The sequence below is a fragment of the Anser anser genome (genome assembly GCF_964211835.1).
Source record: "Anser anser genome assembly, chromosome: 22".
Lineage (NCBI taxonomy): Eukaryota > Metazoa > Chordata > Aves > Anseriformes > Anatidae > Anser > Anser anser.
In genome coordinates this window covers 6,708,710-6,730,085 of record NC_139743.1, presented here as the reverse complement: position 1 = coordinate 6,730,085, position 21,376 = coordinate 6,708,710, and the positions used below count along the sequence as shown (strand labels likewise).

Below are 21,376 nucleotides of genomic sequence, written 5' to 3'. Positions count from 1 at the left end.
CTAATTGTCTTGGGCTTTTACTTCTTAGATGACAGTGTGTGTGAAGGCCATCCCAGATGTGTGCTTCTCTTTCAGATTACGATGCTGTGCTGACAGAGGCTGGAGACTACACATCCAAATTTTTCAAGCTCCGACAACTCTTCAGTGCAATCATTGGTAATTATAAATCCAAGAGCCAAAATGCTGTTCTAGCCTACGGCGCTAAATCAGAGACTTGTTCAAACTGGCCCTTCTGCTGGGGCCCTGCGGCTCTGGTTGGCTGCCTGGGAGCATTTTCCAAAGGATGGGAGGGAGGACCAGGGACATCGGGTATTTTGTCTGCTATCAGCAGGCAGGTAGCATTTAGCAGCTTCTGTCTGTGCCGGGAAGTGTATGTTGGCTAATTGGAAGTGCAAATCTGAAGGGAACACCACTGGTTATATTATATCTTACTATACCTCAGTGTTTTCTGTTCCAGGACCAGATAGGTGGCCATTATTGCAGAATAACTATAGTTCTCACCCAGTGCTTATACTTGTTTTATTTTTTTATTTTTTTTTTGCAGCAGATATAGGGCTCTGTAACGGAAAGGCTGATCAAATGAAGTCTAGAAGGGCCTTAAATCTGTATTGACCTTATGCATCTGAAATAGTTGTTCCATCTTTCTCTTTCTTTTTGCACCACAGGCCAGCCTCTTCCTCTCCCTCCCATGATTGAAAGCAAGGCATCATACGGTGCAATCCTGTTGCATCAATACATCTCTCTCTGGGATGTGTTACCATCTCTTGTACAGGTAGTACGACCAATTTTAATGCATCTCAGCACTAAAAGGCATCACCTTTTAGGTGGAAAAGACAGTGCACTGGCATGTTATCCTGTAAGGATAAGGGTGGGGAATGTTTTGTCAAGGATATGCAAAGGAGACAAATCTTTTTATCTTAGACTTTTTACTGCTACTTCTGCTCTCTTGGGATTCCGGTTTTGCAAGTCCTTGGCTCCCTTTCCTGGTGCCTTGTCTTTGTTGCTGTAGCTTTTATGGGGTTTGTAAGGTAATTCAGGTTGGGACAGATCTCTGGAGGCTTACAGGGTCGATGTAATCTGTGGCAGAGTGGAACACCTATCTCACTGAATTGCCACTAAGTGGCCTGTTGATGCTCAGAGGCCACATCTGACATTAAACGTGTTTCTCCTTTGCAGCCCATTAAATCAGAGTTTCCAGTTAACATGGAGAACCTCCGTGTGAATGATAGCAGTGGGCAGTCCTATGGATATGTACTCTACGAGACTGTCATATTTGGTGGTGGACACCTGCATTCAAGGGACCATGTCCGTGACCGAGCACAGGTAAGGAGGACGGGGCAAGTGTGAGTAACTTCACACAGATGTCAACGCTTTGGTCTTGGCAGCTGGGCAGAAAGTGGGCCAACCATGAAGTAAAATAAATGTGAGGTTTTAAATCAGAAGTGTGACTTGTTCTCTCAGTTCTCAGTTAAGTCCCAACCCTTTCAGCTTGAGGTCTACTAACAATTAGAACGTCTTTAAATATCAGAATATTGAATGTTCTGGTAAATGTTGTTTGTGAATCTTTTTTTCCACTTAGACTGGATCAGTAACAGAGTTGTGGAACAGTTTTCTCCCCAAATGCAGCTCCAATAACCAATGCAACACATGATTATAGTATAATTGATTAGACGTTGCTCTCCTCCCTTGTGCTCTGTTCTGCAGGTGTTTGTTAACACCATGTATGTTGGTGAGCTGGATTACAACACCGTGGAGCTCTCCCTTCCTGAAGGACAGGTAACTAATTGGAGATTGCTCGCGGCAATAGTATGTGGGTAACAGAACCAAGACCTCTAAAGAGACGTAGCTCTCAAGGAGGCACCTCCCACGTACCCCACTTAACTAGCTAGGATGGTATTCTGGCACAGAACAGCTGTTATACCCTAACTAGACACAATTTCACTACTTACGATTTCACTACCAAGTTATTCTTTGCAATTTAGATATGTTTTTTGAATACTCTGCCATGGAGCAGATCCAAGTCAGTGCAGTCCCTGCTGTGTAAAATTTGCCAGTCTTCCCGCCACACCCACAAACTGTAGACATCAAGTGTAGGCACTCTGTTTGTGCAGGTGAAGTCCATGTTTGTCTTCCTCAGCACAAAGTAGGTGCTTTGGGGGCTCTTGCACCTGTTGGGTCTCAAATGAAACAAGGGGAACGTCTTCCTCTAGCTCTGACAGTAACCTTAAGCTGGCAGAAGCTGGCAATAAAAATAGTATATTGATTGGATGCATGTCAGCAGAGCTGTGCATGGCCTCTAGGACTATGTGAGTGGGTGTGTGTGCTAGATGTTGTTCTTATGAATCATGGCAAAGCTACATGCCTGCACTGTGTCCAACTCCATTTCTGGCTGTGTGTGTGTGTGAAATCAAAATGGTACTTAAAATTCAATGGAAAGGAAAAAACAGAAACCTTTTTTGAAAAGACTGAGTTCCTCAGCAAATAGATGAATGCAACTGCCAAAGGTACTGTTGCTACCTCATCTCCTTAACACCTCTACTGACCTTTGTTTATCAAGCATTACGGCTGATGCAGCACATGCTGTGCTCTGGTCTAGCTGATGCTCTTCCATTTCTTTTTTCTTTTTTTTTTCTTTCAGGGATTCAGGCAGCTAAGACTCTTAGTAGAGAACCGTGGTCGTGTCAATTATGGCCTGGCATTGAATGAACAGAGGAAAGGTAAGTTAGGTTCTTTGTTCTTGGAGCCTCAAACTGTCCTAGATAGTTCTACCACTGTAAAACTGTCTTTCTTAAGCACTTTACACAGAATCAAACTGAAGACCCAGTGTAGCTATCCCAGTTATAGTCAGGATGTCAGGGGGACAGTAAGACAGAGGGAACTTGTAAACAAACAAACAAACAAAAAAAAACAATGAAACAAAAAAAAAACCCACAAAAAACAAAGCCATCAGTGAATCTTATTCTACTCCAGTTTCGCCTGGTGATGTTAGGGTACCCATTTCTCTTGCTCTGTGTGTTACTTCAGACAGAAAAGACCTTTTCTAATCTATGCTTTCCCCTGGGGTTTGAGATTGAAGGATCATGGCATTTTAAAACTCACACAATATTCAACATATTCAGGAGGAATGAATTGCATCCTGTTGAGCAGAATTTGCTAAAATGTTCAAGTCCATTACATACAATTGTGGAGCTGGAAGAGGTTGAAACCCCAGGATTCTATTTTAGTGGGGAAATGTATACAAAATAGACTAATGGAGTTAGGCATGTGACTGTACTAATTTTATTTTACTGCAGAGGAGGTATATAAAGCCTCTGCTGCTTAGGCAGTCTCAACTGCAGTCCTGTAATTAGGGGGCTTAGACTAGGACCAAGATTTGACCGCTACATGGAGACTACCTAACAAGAGAGGGCTGAAGGTAAATTACTTGTTAAAGTGTCTTATGATCTTTGGATGAAAAGCAGTGGATAAGCACTGGACATTAGTGCTTTCACCTGTTAAATTTTGCTGTTTCTATTAGAGAAGTAACTGATCTACTGCTTTAAAAAATCTATACATGGGCAGCTAACTAAAAAACTGCAACAACAAAACCCCATCTGCTGTGCGTGCCAGCAATGTTTTCTGCTTGGAGGGTGTTTAACGGCTTAGTGAGTTAAAGCAAAGGAGGGAGTGGAGAGGCCAAAGTATAGTAATGTTCTCCACTCAGTCTGGATGAGCAATGGGACCATATGGACTCTAATTCCATTGCAGAATGTGGCTGCTTTCCATCTCCTGCTGTTCCTCGCATTCAAATAGGAAAATCTATCAGCTTTAGCTGCTTTTCAACTCTTCATTACCCCCATTGCTCTTGTAGGCTTAATTGGTGACGTCTTCTTGAATAAAACCCCCTTGAGGAACTTCAAGATTTACAGTTTGGAGATGAAACCTGGCTTCATGAAAAGGTTTGTGGGATTTTAAAGATTTTTCTTGCTCATTTGAAACTGTTTAGCAGCAGTACAAAACCTAATAAGTAGCAGTTAAATGTGTATCAGAAAGGCAACGCTACGTACACGTAGGTTAGTGAATTTTTGTGCTGGAAGTTCCTTGATGATACCTTTGCCCAAAATAGCGCAGACAACTGTACCACTTTCTTCATTCCATTACTGAGGGGCAAAATGTATTCCCACTGGGGAGGGTTTAAAGACTTCCCCACAGCCTGTACTGCAGGGTTAGATCGGGTAGGTAAAAGTGTGGCTTACCCAAAGGGGTGGGTCCCAGCACACCCACATGTTGGAGAAGGTGGTGCCTTGCTTCAAATTAGCAGTCTGGCTGATATATTTAGTAATTCAAACTCACGAGGGAAGGATTAATTCTAGCAAGCTACTAATAGTACATTAACAAGTCCAGATGGCTTCCTCTCTTACATGCTTTTAAAGTTATTTTGCTTTAATTCAAGGAAGACTGAATAAGCCTTGCAGGGTAAGTCAAGGAGCCTCTGTTAGGTTTCTGTTAGGAAACCTTAGCAAATGTTTAAGGCAACAGATGCCCTGTGGACTCCGGCCAATGTTCCAAAAAGACTATTTTCAGTTATGTTGTTAATACAAGAAGATAACACATGTGCATCCCCTAAGATATCACAGCTCCACATTTTGTGTAGGAAGGAGAGGGAGGTGCTGTTAAACTGAAATGGCTTTAAAAAAAAAAAAGAAAAAACACATTTTGAAATTTCTAAGGACAAACTTAACAGGTGCTAGGGTACTACATGAAGGACTCTTATTGATGGGGTAACCTGCATAACCTTTGTCTGCAGAGTTGTTTTAGAAGAGTATTTCCAGTGAGGGACATTACAGCGAGTGACCTGCCATGCCCAAACAAAAAGCAAGATTAATCAACGCTGCAGTCAGTTACTGGCAATTGACCAGTAGCAATGAAACACAATCAGCTTACAGTCGCTGCGTAGGAGGATGGAGCGCGTGGTGTTGTGAAAGGAATTGTCGTAGGCTTTTAGCTGAATAATTCAGTAGCAGTCAAGCTGCACTGGATCAATAAATTCCCTGCATCCAAGAGATGCAGCTCATAAGGGTTGGAAGGAACGTGTTCTGACACAAGCTCAAGCCTTCTGTGGGACTTCTACGCTCCTTATTTGCTGTTCTGTTTGTCCTCTGCTCCCAAATTGTTGCCACAGGTAAGAAATAATGTCAGATTGCCCCCAGTTACCACAAACTTGCACAGGTGTGTTCATGTTCCGTGATAGGATTGGTTTCTTCTAATTGCATACAAAATTAAAATGCTGTCTGTAGACTGGCAGACTAAGCTTCCTTTGCTTTAAACAGGATTAAGACCCAGTTACTAGTTGCATGACACAACTTCAGCATAATCCCAAACATTTGATCCCAAACACAGTCAGCCGTTGTTAGTCCTGCAGCTAGAGCTTTAGCACGATTTTAGGGGACAGTAGATCTATGGAGAGCGTGCAAGAAAAATGCCTGGGATTGTGTGCATTGAAGGGTTGGTAATGATTGCAGCCAAGTATTCAGATACTCCTGACTAGATCATTGTTTGATCATCAGCTCTATGCAGTAATGTGAGTGCTGTCTTAACGTTTCCTGAACACATTGCCATAACATGTAAATGCAAAGAGCAGTTCAAATTCCAGTCACCTGTAAAGAATGTGTCAGCTTTGCTGATCTGCATTGAGCCTAACTTCACTGTCTGTGCCTTAGGAAGCCTCGGTTTTGTGGTTATCATAAAAAAAACAAACAAACAAACAAAAACTAGCTTGCTGTATTCTGTCAGGGCAGGAAGGCCTGTTCTGAGTCGTACTAGTTCTGCAGGTTTTAGTTTAGACTGCGCAGGCCACGTGCATTTAAAGCCTACACCAAGGTACTGTCCTGTTTGAAGCAGGATGGGGCGCTTCAGCAGCCAGCGTGAAGCAGAGATGGTCACTTGGCTGTACAGTGCTAGAGACAGAGAGCTCCATATATCCGTTTCTTTTACCGAGGACTTGCATTTCAGTATTGTGGCGAGGATAATGAAGACTGAGACGTGTACCATCAGTACATTTACCTGAAGTGGAGGGGAGATAGCAACTAGGTGCTTGCCGTGAATGTTTACAGTAGTGAAATGGCGCCGTGTTTTTGCAGCATTACCTTCAGGCTCTACCAGTAGGAAACAACTGCCTGGCATATCAGGCATGGAAGGAGGAAGGAGATACCTTGTTGTAAAAAGCTCATCCATGTTGTAAGCAGGGGTTTGAAATGATCCTCAGGCTTCTGTTGGATCTCCCAGTGCTGCCTGGTGCTTCCCTGCTGTTAGTTATGTTTGGTCGTTCTCTTACAGCTTGCAGCATGTTGCTGGATGGAGTGCGGTCCCAGATTACTTTGTGGGTCCTGCTTTTTTTCGTGGAAGGCTGTGGATAGAGCATCAGCCACAGGATACTTTCTTGAAGCTACAGGCAAGTCTTTGTCTTTCCCCACCATTTTTTTCCTTCAAGGTTTTCAAAAAGCTGATGAGAGAGGGATTTGTGTAATAGCTCTGAATGAGTCAGCGCCACTGTCTTGTAGTCTTCCTCTGATCTTTGAGAAAGCAAATTATTTTGAGGGTGCAGAAGCCTTCTAAAGCTGGCAGGTAATTCTGTTCAGTCTGTGGTGGCCCTGATGAGAACACATGGGCAACACTGACCCTGCAAAACTGCTGATGAATGGTTAGTCTTGTTCATTGATACACAAGTGCTGTTTCTTGTTGCAGAAGAGTAATGACCAAAAAAAATAAAGGGGGTGCTAGTTTTATCCCTATCTCTTCATGTGGTATGGGAAGAATCGCTTCTTTGTAGACACAGCATGGGAGTTAGCATTCACGTCTTGCATCTGGGGAAAATTCCTCCTTTTGCACAGAACACAAGACGAGATATTAACTATTATTAAATTTCCTCCTCTGATTTCACTCCCTTAGAGCCACCTCCTATGGTTCAAGCTAGTCATTATTGTACCATTCACTTCTCCTTTTATGCTTTGTTGTAATTTACGCTAGTCAATAGCAATACAGTAGTCCTGTCGCTTGGGAAATAGGTGAGGGAAGACACTCTGTGCTTGGGAAGAAATAAAGATATGCCTGTTTGAATCAAGTTTTCTGTATGACCATGAATCTCAAATTGCTTGTTTTTGAAAGCTTTATCTTTTTAATTAATACTGCGAGCGTTAAGGGTAACTCCCGCTCAACAGGGCTTGCTTAAATGTTCCTGGCTTCAGGGAGTTGTACAGGGAAAGCCAATGGAAAACCTGCACAAAGTGGCTTGAAAGAATGCAAGTGTGAAAGTAGGCTGAGTTTCCTGGGGGGATGCTAGATACAGCTTCATCAGTCATTCTGTGTGGTGTCCTGATTCCAGGGCTGGGAAAAAGGCGTCGTGTTTGTCAACGGTCACAACCTCGGTCGCTACTGGAGAATTGGACCTCAGGAAACACTCTACCTTCCTGGCCCCTGGTTACGGAAAGGAAACAATGAGGTGAGAGCCTTTGGTGGGGTTTCTCTTTTTTGTATTAGTAAAGATCCTGCTCTGGGTCACAATCCAAAAACGCATAAAGTGCATTAAGTAGCTATCTGCAGCTTAAAACCAGCACAACAACAAAGGAAGGAGACTGTTATCTGTGAAAATTAAGGAAGGTGCTGCTCTAAAGCTGAGGACGTGGCTCTGACAACCATTAAGACATGACGAGGATGCCAGCTAAACTTCGAAGTGCAGCATCAAGTTCAAAATCAAGACAAATCTGATTTGGTGCTAGTTCATTTTCTGCATCATGTAGTGCTGAAGGAGAATCAGTTACTGCTCAGACTAATATTGATTGGTCTCTTTAACTGATGCTTCCTTCCCCTGCCGTGACTGTGTGCCCTTTACCTCTACAAATTTTTTAAGTAACTCGGTCTTTGTATGAAGGTACATTACGTGTCCCTCTCTTCTGCAGATTGTCATTTTTGAAGAACGCACTGCAGGACGGATAATACAGTCTGTTGACATACCTTATTTAGGAAGGACCCAGTACGTGGACTGATGGGAGCTTCTTTCCCGTGTTTGGTTCATCTTGAATATTCCTGGTTGCATGTCTGGGGACACGATGGCCCGGGCACTTGGGCATCTTAATTTCCACTAGACCCAGGTAAAGGATTTGCTTGTTGGCAGTAAGCTCAGAAGAGAGAATGGGCCCCGAAAGAACCAGAGTCCATTGTTGCGCTGATGGATGCAGAAGCTCATCTGCCTGCACTACCAAGGACCCGTGGCTCGGATGACTGTGCATGATGTTACGGACAGTCTGGTGAATGTGGGGGAGGAAAAAGGCGCTGGAGGCGGGAGAGAGAGAGAGAACTGAAGCCATCTGAACCAAAACCTGAGCTCAGCTCTCCAGTGACTTTAAAAATGTGTTATTACTGGCCTCTTTGTTTTTATGATTAGATAGGGAGAAAATAGTCGGTGAACATGTGGGTAACCAGGTGTGGAAAACCATGTTGTTGTGCTTCCAGGCAGAATTTAGCAACTCAGTCTGCAAAGAGGCCATGACTTGTTCGCTTGTTGGAAGCCAAGTTGGTTGTCAAATAAGTTAACTCCGAGCTTTTTTTCCACTAAGTTTTAATATGGAGGTTATCTCTCTCTCAGAAAAGAAAAAAAAAAAAAGTTTTAAAAAGTCAGATATGTTTTTTCCTCAATCAGAAATACAATTCTGTTTCAGGTCAGGCAGGAGTGAGAGCTTCCCATCATTCTTCTACCTCTGCCCTCACTTTAAAGCACCTGAAGATGAAATTCCCCCTTACAAAGGAGCAGCAATCAGATTTTGGCTCTACAAGAAGTAAAGGGATTGCACACACAGCTGTAAATGGGGGAGCACATCCATACTTTCTAGTTTTACACCTGCTGTGAAATCATAGATTGTTGTTGTTGTGTCCCTCTAAAGAGAAACATGGAATTTAGGAAAACATGCTGGTTTTTTAACCCATCAGCTCCACAGTCACTGAGGAGCTGCCACCTTTTTAGTGAGAGATCGAGTTGAAGCTGTGAATCTGTTCAGAGTCTCTGAGAAGTCGCTCAGCCCCTGCTTTCTGTTCCAGTAACCGGAGGATTCATGCTATGAGAGAAACACCAGGCATGCGCTCTGGCTCTGATAATGGAGTTGCAGGGTATTCTGGCTCTTAAAAACCATACTTGATTTTATTTAACAAATTTAAATAGTTTATTTAAAACTGAGGACAGACTGCAGCTGTAATACACTCCATCCTGGCCAGAGCTGGTCTTACTGAACATATATTTCTGCTGCCAAGGACCGTGGTAGCCTCTGTGCAAGCTGGAAGGGCCCGCCCAGAGCCGTGTGACCAACTTTGAGGAGAGTGGAGCATAAAAGCAGGGTTGTGTTCAGGACCTGATCCTTTCGTATTTCTCTGGAAGTTATTTCCTTCCCAGGAGGGAAGGTTGCAACTCAGCAGGGACTGGAACTAACATTAGTGAACAAAACATGCAGCCAGGAGAGGACATCACTTGGAAGCTACTTGAATAGCACAAGAGCTTTGTTTGCCTTTAAAAATGCCTCTTTCCACTCTAGGGTATGCAGACTGAACTGAGCTTGGGATGCTAGTACAAGAACAGAATAAACCTGCCAGAGTGCAAAGAGCTACCATTTTAATGCAAGGTAACAAGCCTGTTCCCACAGAGAAGCTAGTGGCCAGTAGGATCAGACGGTTTCTATCCAAGTAGCACTTCAGCCAATGCATCTAAAAGAACATTTTTGTGAAGGCTACGTAGCAAGGCTTCTGTGACTGGGAGCTCAAGAAGGCAGCTTTTCCCCAGTGATTTTGAAATAGTGGGAGAAAACAACTTGGAAAAAAACATTTAAAAATATATTAGGAAATATACAGTCATTAGATCAATGGGAGGCTCCTGCACTGGGAAGCTAACAAATCTGTAATGCTTTAATAATTCTGTGTGTTAGGGCTAAAAATAACCCAGTCTCTTTTCAGGATTATATTTTCCCTCAACTCAAAAGTAAAATTGTGCTTCAGACCCTTTTGAAAGAATTGGGACACTGGGGATTGATCACATGTTTGACAACAACTATGGAGGGGATAAGGGTGTTTTGGTGTATTTTTCAAGGGCTGGAGGTGGGGAGAAGGGGTAAATTGTACCTTCATTTCTTCCTCAGCAAGTTTGTCACTCTCAAATAGAGTCAACCAAGGTAGTAGCACCCAGGTTCCTCTTCTGCATTGCTCAGTCACGTCTCTCTCACTGAGGAGCAAAATAGTTTCATCAGAGAATAAATACCCTTTCTTCAGTGCTATCTCAGCTCCTTTCATGTTACAGAGCAGGGAAGAGGCAACTACTGTTCTATTTAGACAGTTTTTCAACCTACCTCAAGCCAGGGGCTGAAGAAACAGAGCACTAAGCCCAGGATCCCCTTTACAAGGGTGCATCAGAAGTTAACTCCAACTGCTCCAGCGTGGCTTTTCACGCCAGTAGCTCGGCGGTACTGTGGCATGGCCCTGAAAAAGGAGCTAGGACTGAAGGATACAATCCACCTGGATGGTAAATGCACTAAAATCAGCGGTTATCATTCAATCCCTAGTATTAAGCAGTTAACTTTATTTTTTAAGAGTAGAAATTCGTCTTTCTCTTGGAGTACCCTTCAGAGAATCCCACACCTAATGTTCACGTGGACCAAATGAGAGCTAAATAGAATGAAGATCTGAGTCCAGATTAAGTATTAGGGTGTAGGGCCACAACAATCTCATTAAAACCATCCCCCAGTTATTTTAGCATGGATGAACAGAGAACCGTGTGCTGTAAACATAACTCCATCCAGGAACACAGAGGTATGTCAGAGCGCCCTCCCAAACCATGAAACTGCTTAAGGGAAAGGAGAGGGGGTACAAAGAAACAGAAATAGCTATGGGTTTGTTTAACCTGCCTTGCTTTTCACCCTCCCCCAAAACCTTCCTGTCTTGTGCAGCGTAATAAACACGGATTAAAGTAGGTTTAAAATTAAGGGCTAAGGTGCCATCTCAGAAGGCAGCTGTCCCCTCCACAAACAGAGAGCTGCTTAGGCTGTCGCACACATAGCCACCAGGTACGTGTGTCTCCGGAAAAAAACAATCATCAGGGGCCAACACGCTCCTGGGGGCGTTCTCACCCTTGCTCTCAGGTCCCGTAAAACAGCCCCCTCAGTCCAGACTACCATTCCAGCTGGGCCACGTCTTCAGTGCATCATGCCCTGCATGCGCTTCTCCCAAACCGAGCAGCTCCCGAGGCAGCTGGTCTTGTACAGAAGTCGATGTCAGTCCTGTATTTTCTGTGCTTTTTCTTCCACCTCCAGAGCATCTGGTTCTGCTCAGAGTCCAGGAGGAAGGGCAGGGGAATCCGGGTAGTTTATGTATGCAGTGTTGCTTGTTTTCAGTACACTAAAACTCTTGGAAGTCAGCAGAGGTCCTGGCTACTGCATGTCTGGCTGGCTGTATGCTGTGGAGAGGAACCTTGTAGGCTGTGCATGAAGAAATCTTCTGCAACAGAGACACAAGCAGCATGTTTATTACCCTTCTGCCTCGCTGCAGTTAGCTGCCACCCCTTGGAACTAACCCAAAACCCATCTCGGACTGCGGATCTGTGACTGCTGCTGCTAGGCAACTGGTGTTGGTGAAAAGCAGTTGTGACAGCACCGAAGAGCTACAGCCTCTCTGCAAAGCCGCTATATATAGCGCAGACAACATGCAGCGCAGGCTTTCCTCTGCTGTCCTGCCAACAGGCCGCAAACGCAGGCTACTGCAGCACGCAGGGCTCCATCACCACGGCCCAAGGGAACGTGCTGTAAGAGAGCTCATTACGGTTAAAAATACACCGCTGCTGAGAAAATCCGCCCCTTTCCCGTAGCCCTCACTGCTCTTCTCTGTGTGAGAGGAGAAGAGACCAAGCAGCAACCTTCTCACCCCTCCAGGCCTGGTTCGATACTCCAGTTACAGGGATTTGTGTGTACATTTTTTTCCATACATTTTTCCCCATAATAATGGAGAGCAGCAGTAGAGTCTGGATGCAGGCATAAGCAAACAGCCCATCCTTCCCTCGAGCAAACCAGCTGCAGCGCGCGCTCTGGGGATGCAGAAGATTTAATGCACCGGGATGCTCAGGTAATTAAAGGTGAGAAGCCAGGGCATGGACAACTAATCGAGATGTCAGCCACCAGTGTGTGCTCCTATGCTTTCCTCCTTTCCACTGAAAAAGATACTACATGCTCACCTTGGGTAAATAAATACATGAAGCCTCATGTGGGATTTAATCCTCACTCTCCCTTACTTGTCACTGACTTTGTGTGGCTTGTTTGTGGATCTAAATTAAATTCTTCCCTCTGTGAAAGCTTCTGCCTGACTTTAAAATGCTTTAACTGATGCTTGGCTTAGCTTCCCTCGGGCATTTTCAGGTGGGTGAATCCACATCTTTCACCCTTGTGCTTTAGCTCTGCAGTTAATAAGGAACCCATCTTGCTTAGACAAGTTTTTTGTTTTGTTGCTTTAAATAGCATAACTTCTGCCCAAACTCTCACTACCTGGATTTCACCAGGTAGTTCCCCTTTAGCAGCTTATCTTAGAGATTTTAAAAAGAGAGATTCATTAATAATCTCTAAGTTTTGCAGCAAGGGAGGGTCAGATATGTGAAAAATTGCAATCAAAAGTCACGTTTAAAAGAGTTCCTCTTTTTCCTGTCATGGTCTAGGATTTTTCTTCTTTACTGCTGCTTCTCATTACAGCTGAAGACCGTAAGCTCTTACCTGGTGTTGGTCTCTGCCCAGCCGTGCACAGTCAGATTTCCACATTGGGATCTGTGAATCCTTTCTTCCCCTCGTTCACCAGCACAGGCTTTTCTGTCCTCGTATGCCAGACTAAAATCTGAAGAAACCAGCAGTCATTAGCTGCATCTCTTCACTGCACTAACAAATATTCTTGCACATTAAATCAATAGTGCAATTTAACCAGCTACCCTGGAGCCTAATGGTGCATTCACAGCTGAAAGGAGGTTTGCATAAAACTTCATTTAGGTAGCCCTACTGATACCCAAAATGCACAGTGCACAGAAATTACCTATTTTACAGTGTACTGTCGTGGGACATTAACCTGCTCCTTCCATGTAGTTATCAACCATCTTCTGCGAAAGGCTCATCAACCTTTCCACTGATGTAAGGCAGCTCCCTCAGAACTGGGGAATCAGATGCATATTTCCCAGAGTCAAGTTCCTTGCTCTGGTTCTTGGTTATGTTACTACACAACACGGGATGGAGTTAGCCGAGAGGCTCAAAGTGGAAGAGCCGCTCTCGCCATGTCAGGTCACGTTGAAACTCTTGCAGAAGAGGGAAGAAGCAGTTAGAGAAGGGGAGTTCTGGCTGCTCCAGTCATCCCGTTCCTATGGGTTGTGAGAAATGCTCAAACTGATTTTTCAGTGGGCCTCTCTAAGTCCGTTATTGGGTGGAAGCCGTTAGTTTGGCCTCTAACCTATTACTTTAAAGAGGTGTTCGAGTGACACTGACAGGAGAAGAACCTCTTCTGGTCCTCTATTGCCACCTCTGCTGTCTCAGAGGCACAAGGTAGCTGCAGAAGACATATGACCGTCCTGCCACACGCTCTGGGCTGTATGCAGCTCCTTCGTAACCCAGCGTTAGTGCTCCACACCCCCTCCAAAGCCCCACGTGCCTGCCCTTTGAAATGCTGGCCCCATGCTGCCACCGCTATTCTCTACCAGGTGTAATAGGTTGCAACTCGTTGAAGGTCCCTCTCCAACCTGCTTAAATCAGAGCTGAAGCACGTCAGGGTCGTAACGTGTACTAAAAACTGCCCTCAGACTTGGCAGCAAAATTTAATGTAGATCAACAGCTGTGAGAGAGATCTGGGAAAAAAAGAAAAAAAAAGAAGCTGAAGAGGTTGTCTAATGTTTGGGGTGTGGGGAAGCACTGTAGGTCCATAGTGTCTACTAGCTGTGCTCCACTACGAGCCCAGGCAGCTCTGGAAGCTGCTGAAAATGCTCTCCCCTCACCAGACTCAATTAAACTCATTGTTTTGCTCCTAAACCTGCGTTGCTGGGAGCAGTTTCATCCCTTCAGAGCTGGTTTCCTGCTTCCTTTCACCTGCTCACTGCTATTTCCTACCTCGCGGGGGTCTCCCTCTTGTTGCTATGACAATACTCCGCGCCTTTAATCCGACTATCTGCAAGCCGTTTCATACCCAGTCCCTGCTTTCCTGAAAAATTAGGCCGCGTTCTGCTTCTGAAGGACGAACAAAGCCCTCCTCAAACCCTTGTAGTTAAACAGGAGCACCCCCGCCCTCCCGAGAAGCTGTTTGACCAAATTTGTCTCTGATGTGAGCGCTCGCCTCCTGCGCGGGGCTCAAATCTCGCCGGCTAATGCCAAGGCAGCGAGACCAACCGCTGCCTGGAGCGGGGCCAAAACCTCTTCCATCGCTCCCGCGCAGCCACTTCAGAGCCCTCTCGTCGAAGTTCGCCGTTATCACCGCCCCGCTCACCCGCTGCAGCGGCGCTGCTGCAATTACGGCCTTGCTTTCTTCTCAAAAGGCAAAGCCAAACAGGGCTCCACGAGTGGCTTTTGGGGCCGGGTAAGCGTTCGTTATGGGCTCCTCATCCAGCACAAACCTTAATGCAGTTCAGGTGCTAGGAATAAGATCCTGTAGGCGGTTCTTCCCAGCGGGAGCAGGTGGGAGCTGTTTCCCCTGCTGCCACACAAACACTGAGCCCTGCTGATGGCCGGGCACCGCGCTCTGCCAGCAGCACGGCTCGCCTTTAAACAGCTCTCGCCACTGAGGCACGCGCTCCGTGAGCAGAAGACCACAAATACAGATTAATAGCTTTTCTTTTAAATTGCATCCCGCTTCTACGTTGTTAAACCTGAGTGCCAAAAAGGCAGTTACGTTAAATTAACTGACTGAAGTTGACTAATTTTTCACAGTTTGCAGCTTGATTCAGCGGCTTCTACCATTTGTCATGCAATGCTCTTTAACATGGGAGGGAGATCACCATTTTGTACAGAAACACCTGCTTTTCCTCGCAGCCAATTGCCTGATTTTCTCCGCAAGGAGTGTGTTTGTTTTATGTTTCGGGGAAGCTTTGGCTTGTGCAAAAAGCACAGCTTGCACAGGAGCAAGCAGGGTAGGGGACCAAGTGTGCATCACTGACTCAAACGGGTCACCCGGAGAGTGAAATCTCTGCTGCTGCAGTTCACTTCCAGCCTCCTCATCCAGAATCACAGGACTCAGAACAGACCTAAGAGATTTCAAGGATTCATCTCCACCGCAGACTTTTTCGTTGTCTTCTAACAGGAAATTAAAAAGCAAACAGCCAAGAAGTTGACCTGCAGCTGGAGGGGGTCACAGATTTCAAGCCTCCACGGAGGACACCAATAATTGTTACTTGAAAGGGAGGCTATGCAACATGAAGGAAAAAGAGAGAGCAAGCCGAAACGACAGATTTGCTTCCTCCCAGCTTGTGCCTAATCAAATTCCTGCAGGGTCTCGTAGGCATCATGGAGGCCCCGTTCTCGCCAAAGCCTGCCTGTTGGTACAACAACTACAGCGTGCTTCTCCCCGTGCCTCTGCTCTTCCCGTGTGCTGCGAATCACAGCCACATGCCCTGCTGCTGGTAAATGAGCCAGAGCTCAAACAGGAATTTTCAGCTCTGCCATTACACCGACTTGAAGATTTTTGCTTTGTGATAGGTATTATGGGCAAAACTTACTTGATCGCCAACCTGAGCAGCACGGAGCTGAAGGTCCACTGTGGAGCGGGGCAGGCAGACGGCGCAGCAAAACCTGAACTAGTTGGGTGTAACTGCGGCTTTCAGCCGTGATATAGGGGATGGCATCGGCACAGCAGTTCTGGTGACTAATCAGGACGTGACAAGGTGCAAAGAACCCTCCAAGTTCTGCACGTCTCATAAAAATCAACAGCTCCAGCACTGTTGTGGCGTGCGTGTGAAGCTTCACCAACAAGGTGCTGTTGCATAGCAGCCAGGGTACTGACGGCTCACTGCAAACCACCAGGCACAAGCCTACAGGAAGACAGCAGCCCCGTTTCAGGAACAATCCAACCAAAACGAGGACAGATCTGCTCCATCCGTACCCTGCTGCTCAGCCCCTGAAAGAACACAAAGAGCTCGGGAAGCCAATTCCTCTGCCTTCTGGCTGTAGCACCACAGGATAAAATCGGAAGGAAGCAAAGTATTCCTTTGCAAGCTTTCTTGCCTTAGGCTGACGTTTTCCTTCCCTCCTGCCCATTCTGAGCCAGTTTTAGCAATTTTAGACCTGTGATGTCATGAAGCAGCCGGTTCTGGTCCCTTTTGCTGTGTAATTTCCTGGCTGCTGCAGGGCCCACAGGGCTCTTCCCTACACACGAGGATTTATTCCCCTCCCAGAGCTGGTTCCAAGACCCCCGGTGGCCACGATGTTGGTTCGTGGTCGAGGTACTGCCGGGACAACTCTCCACTCCCTGTTTTCCAGCCTGTGCCTGTGCCAGCAAGCAGTTATTTCCACGGCGGCATTCAGCACTGCCCACACGCTGCCTGCCTCCCAGCCTCTCCCTGCTGCTGGCCAATTCCCTTCGACAGCGTCCACCTCACCGCCAGCTGCAAGCCCACAGACTGAACCTCGGACTCAGCCAGGAGGTAGCGGGTGAGGAGCAATGACTGCCTTTAGTACCGAGACCACCCGAGAGCACAAAGAAACCTCACCCAAAGAAACGCATCTGCTCCAATCTCCCAGGGGAAACGAGCAGGTCCAGGAGCAGCTGGAATGAGACACATCATCTCCGCTGACCTGGTATTTTGTGGTCTCTCCTCTCGTACCAGTACCAGCTGAGGTTTTTGAAGACCAGGGGCCGCTGCTAAGGTCTCTCTCCTTTGAGCGCCCTCTGAGCACACTGCAGCTCCTTTCCTCAGGTGTTAACAGAAAATGGGGAGCAGAGTATGTCCCAGTTACATCAACCTTGTGGGAACACAAGATCTCTGAGATCTTGATCCTGTCAGGTTTGATGTATCAATGGAGTGGAGCGAGCTTTGCCTGCTCTGGTGGTGTGTGTGGGAAATGCAGAAGCAGCAGGACGCAGAAATACACGGCATGCTTGCACAGCCTTGTTCCCTTAACTCCGGTGTAAACCAGTCCTTCCCTCCTGACGAAGAGGGCTAACTCTTTTCCACTGGGCAATTAATGCTGACTTCCTTCATTTTCTCCCTCATTTTGAGCAGATCTCAAACCAAAGAAAATAACTAGGATGCATGTCTTTGGCCAAAGTACAAGCTTTTTGGAGGAGTGTTTGTGGGCTGAGGTCAGACGGGCACTACCAAGTGAATACCAGCACTGTACCCGGGGAAGACAGCATTTCGGGAGAACAGATGTCTGTGCTTATCTTACATAGTTCTCTCATCCCTCCTTAATGACTGTACCTGAGCACATCATAATCTGTAATGTAAATCTCACCGCAAAGCAGGCGCGTGCTTGTGCTGAGCAGGGCAAAGCGTGCCAGCTGCCCACCGAGGAGTCCGTGCTTCCATCCTGGGGCAAGAGGACCCCCGGACCCCAGCCTGCTTCTGTCCCTCTCTGCTGCTGGTCCGGACTCTCCTCCTCACCAGGAGTGTGAACAAAACAGCAACTGGAAAATGGAGGCTGCTGGCAGCAGCTGAGAGCAGAAAGGCAAAGCTCCACCTGCAACGCCGCACGCGGGGTTTGCCAGGAGCAGGCAGTGCACAACAAGGACCCTTGTCACAGCCCCGCAGCCCAGCCAAGAAAAGAAATGCAGTCTGCTTCAAATCCTGGCCGGCGGCTCCTGCTTCCTCATCAGCTCTGACCTGCAGCTCCCGCAGGACAGCCCTGACCCAGCGGCCTGTCTGACGGCGCCGTGCCTTACCTCCTGCCTGCAAATAACCTTTCCCTTCCTCTCCTTCCTCCACGTGTTCCCCCACAGCCCTCATTTCTTACTCGCAGCCTTTTAAACAAAGCCTCTTTCCTTGTAGCTGTTTTACAGCAGGGATGATCTCCCAAAGATTGCATAACCACGGAGCGAAAGTCCCTGTTTTTCTGTGCACCAGCCTGAAAGCGACCCGGGCATCTCCCCCGATCGGCTGGCAGCACACATCTCCAGCCAGCGCTTTCCTGTTAGCTGGGAGGGCACTAAGAGGGGAAAGAGGCAGGCCCAGATGTATCTATATCCTTCTCCACAAAACCAAACAACAACAAAAATCAAACCAGAGACCTCCAAATCATACTCGTGAGGTAAGCAACCCACTGCAGCCCCTGCTGGGCTGGCCTTTTGCGAGCCTGTTTGACACAGTGCCCAAGAGCACAGATCTAATTTTAACCCAGTCCCTTTGCCCACCCTTAGGAGGCCATCTGTGTGATGCTGGACACGCCTAACCACAGACACGCAGATTTAAAAAAGGAGGCACAGCAGGTATCAGATAATAAAGTCATTTCTCCCCCGCAGCGCCTCTTCCTTGTTCCTGGGCTCCTTGCGCGAGCACTGCTGAACATCGAGATCCTTCTTTTACTGGGGCTGGGAGCCACGAAGCAGAGGCAAAAGTTATTATTCAAAGTAACCCCCAAAGGGATGGAGACCTGGGTCCAACATGGGGTGTATCAGCAGTACCAGCTCATTTGTTAAAAAAAGAAAAATCCACTTGGGAGGATTACACAATAAAGAGTCCCTAAATTGGACTGGGTGGCTGCCTGCTACAGGCAGAGGCCCGAGCACTGCACGGGGGTCTCTGATCCCAAATGGAGCCCCTCCGGTGCTGGCTGTGCTCCGGGCACCCACTCACAAAGCTTTCAAAGCACATGACAGCATCGCTGCTGCTGCTGTGCCATGATTGATGCCTGTCACGCTAACCAGCACTGTCTCATTGTATCTCGCGTGTTTCCCTGTCATCCCAGATAGATTTCCATCTGCTGTCGCTCATCTTAGCCTGGGAAGTCTTCAGGGCAAGAGCCATCAGTGTATCCTGTGTTTGTATCTTAGTTAGCACAGAGGGGTTCTGCTTCATAACCTGGTGGCTCCTAGACTACGTGTAAAGTCAAATAATTGACAGTCATCACCAGCAAAATCCCCCCAAAAGGAAGCTTCATGGAAGCCTCCCAGAGCTCAGCGCACTACCCCAAGCATTAAAACATTTCTACATTATCTCTAGCACAGAAAAATCGGCGTTGTTGCAGTCAGCTATAGCGATATTTTACTGATAGCAAGAGGGAAGAGGCAACGTTGCAATAAGGCAGCTTTTATGTGCACGGTCTTGCCCTGCAGGCAGAAACAACAAGGCATGGTACTGCTGGGTTACAGCTCAGACAAGTTCCAGAGAGCCAGATCTCGTACGACACTGGCTTACTGCAGGCATACCAGCACTCAGAAGCCATCGTAAGGAATTCATGGAAAGCAACCAACCTACATTTCACCCAGGGAATTCCCTGCCCCTGGAGATTAGCAAGGCCACAGGCAAGCTGATCTTGAAAATAATAGGGATGTTATCTGGAGATAATTTAAGGAAGAGAAGACTCCGTATTTCAAAGCCTACTGCAGCCAGTAGCAGCACGTAACAAAAAAAGGAACTTCCCACCACGCCTTTTTAAAGGCAATTACCCAGCACCCTTGCAGTGGGGATGTGCTCTCTTCAAGACACAGAGGACAAGCGACCGAACGGCCTTTTGGCCCACCACCAGACCCTCGCATCCCATAAACGAGGAGGAGACCGTACCTTAGTGCAATTGGCAGCTTTCGGCTCAAGGTCGTTCAAGGTGACCAGCTCCCGGAGCAGGCTGCTCTCCTGGTAGCCCCCCTTCACTCCTCGCAGTTTGAAGTAAGCCTGAGATCGCTGGAGGATCAGCCTGAGGTTCACAGCGAACCCCGCCATGTCTATAGCAAAGGGCCGGTGCGGGTCGAAGACGGTTTTCCAGCCGTAGACCTTCCCCGCAGCGTTCACTTTGGGCGACTCGTAGCGCAAGCCGCCGACGAAGGCTACCGGCCACACCGACACCTTCCTGGTGCTGCGCATCTGCAGGCGAGGAAAGAGAAGCGTTGGGTGGGTGCACGCAGAAGGACCGGCTGCACGCCGCCTCCAGGGCCCCAGCAGCACCCCAGCAGCACGCCTTCACCTCGCTCGCTGCCCTGCGGGGGCCGGACGGCGGTGATGGTGCAGCGAAGAGCCCGGGTCACGGTTCCCAGACGCCCGCTGTGGGTTGGCAGCGGGCTCCGTGCTCTGCTCACCCCCACGAGGACGCACGTCCTGGGGCCGGGGAAGCAGAGTGCTTTGGGAAGTGGCAGCTGGGGACCACGTGTGAGTTCAGTGCTAGAAACAAAGCTGCCGGTACGAAACCTAACTGAGATGTGGGTTTGGTCAGAAGGCCTTTGGAGCTTCGGTTCTTTAGAGCTTTGGGTTCTCCACGCGGACAGCTGGGGAAACCAGGGCGCAGAGGAGGGAAGCACGCTGTCCGAGGCCACCTGGGGACCCAGGGATGGCTTATCTAGGAAGAAAGGTGTTTCCTCTGAAAGCTAAGGAGTCTGAGCTGCGATCCCAGCCTCTGAGGCACATTAAGGCTAAAAGCATCCTTAGGGTGAGGCACCACAACTGTACCCCAGAAGCTCGGGGACAGCTGGAAGCACAGCCCCTCCAGAAGCTCCCAGCACACAGGACAGGGCCCTGCAGCCGCTCCTGCTGCCCAGAGGGATGTTGGAGGCTTCTGCTCCCCGTGGAGTCAGCAGAAGCAGAGAGGAGCCATCAGGGGACACCTCGGATGCCCGTGCTTGCCAGTGCAGATGATGTACCTGCCAGCCCGCCTGCGCACCCCCCGGCACCCTGCCCTGCTCTGCTGCCAGGCTCAGCCTCGTCTCCTGCTCTCAGCCCAGTCCCTTAGATCAGGGATCTCCCAGAGCTAATCTAGTCACTGCTAATTACTGCAAACGAGACCAGAAGAGCTCTGGCACTTGCCCTTCTGCATTATACACATGCTAACGGCCGTCCCTGTCCGCAGGGAGCAATAATGCGTGTCTTCTGCATTTCACAGCACATTTCATCGGCTCCATGCGACCTGAGCTGCAGCTACATCTCGGAGAGGAGAAGCCTCTGCGAGCAGAGCACCCGCGTGAAGCACACGGGTGAACGGAGGAACCCTTTCTGCTTTATTAATGCACGGTGTCTGTCTGAGGATGCTGCCAGAGCCAGCCTCAAAGGACAGTGTGGAAAAACTGCGTTCAGTTTGAATTTGCTCTCAGCTTTAAAAGCGTGCGTATTCCTGTGGCTGTCCGAGCCCAAGGCAAAGCCATCTGGGAGAGAAAGTGGGGGGGGGGAATGAATAAACAGGAGATCCCTGGAATGAAATATGGCAACCATTAAGGAGGCAATCCT

General features: G+C 47.6%; 2 protein-coding genes across 15 annotated transcripts in view; one reads left to right on the top strand and one right to left on the bottom strand.

The window, feature by feature from the left end:
• Nucleotides 1-8,700, top strand: part of LOC310885229 (beta-galactosidase-1-like protein 2) — a 27,280-nt gene extending 18,580 nt beyond the window's left edge. The window contains exons 11-19 of the mRNA XM_083808300.1: nucleotides 57-156; nucleotides 666-772; nucleotides 1,177-1,323; nucleotides 1,705-1,776; nucleotides 2,639-2,717; nucleotides 3,851-3,938; nucleotides 6,316-6,430; nucleotides 7,361-7,477; nucleotides 7,935-8,700. Coding sequence (XP_083664426.1) covers nucleotides 57-156; nucleotides 666-772; nucleotides 1,177-1,323; nucleotides 1,705-1,776; nucleotides 2,639-2,717; nucleotides 3,851-3,938; nucleotides 6,316-6,430; nucleotides 7,361-7,477; nucleotides 7,935-8,021 — 912 coding nt within the window. The 3' untranslated portion in view covers nucleotides 8,022-8,700. The remainder of the gene's footprint in view (nucleotides 1-56; nucleotides 157-665; nucleotides 773-1,176; nucleotides 1,324-1,704; nucleotides 1,777-2,638; nucleotides 2,718-3,850; nucleotides 3,939-6,315; nucleotides 6,431-7,360; nucleotides 7,478-7,934) is intronic.
• A 467-nt stretch (nucleotides 8,701-9,167) lies between these two features.
• The window catches only part of B3GAT1 (beta-1,3-glucuronyltransferase 1), an 89,563-nt gene continuing 77,354 nt past the window's right edge, over nucleotides 9,168-21,376 (bottom strand). For all 14 annotated transcript variants that reach the window (XM_083808706.1, XM_083808712.1, XM_083808718.1 and 11 more), the window contains 3 exons: nucleotides 19,730-20,026; nucleotides 12,765-12,882; nucleotides 9,168-11,505 (listed from right to left, as the gene is read on the bottom strand). In XM_083808706.1, coding sequence (XP_083664832.1) covers nucleotides 12,796-12,882; nucleotides 19,730-20,026 — 384 coding nt within the window. In that variant the 3' untranslated portion in view covers nucleotides 9,168-11,505; nucleotides 12,765-12,795. The remainder of the gene's footprint in view (nucleotides 11,506-12,764; nucleotides 12,883-19,729; nucleotides 20,027-21,376) is intronic.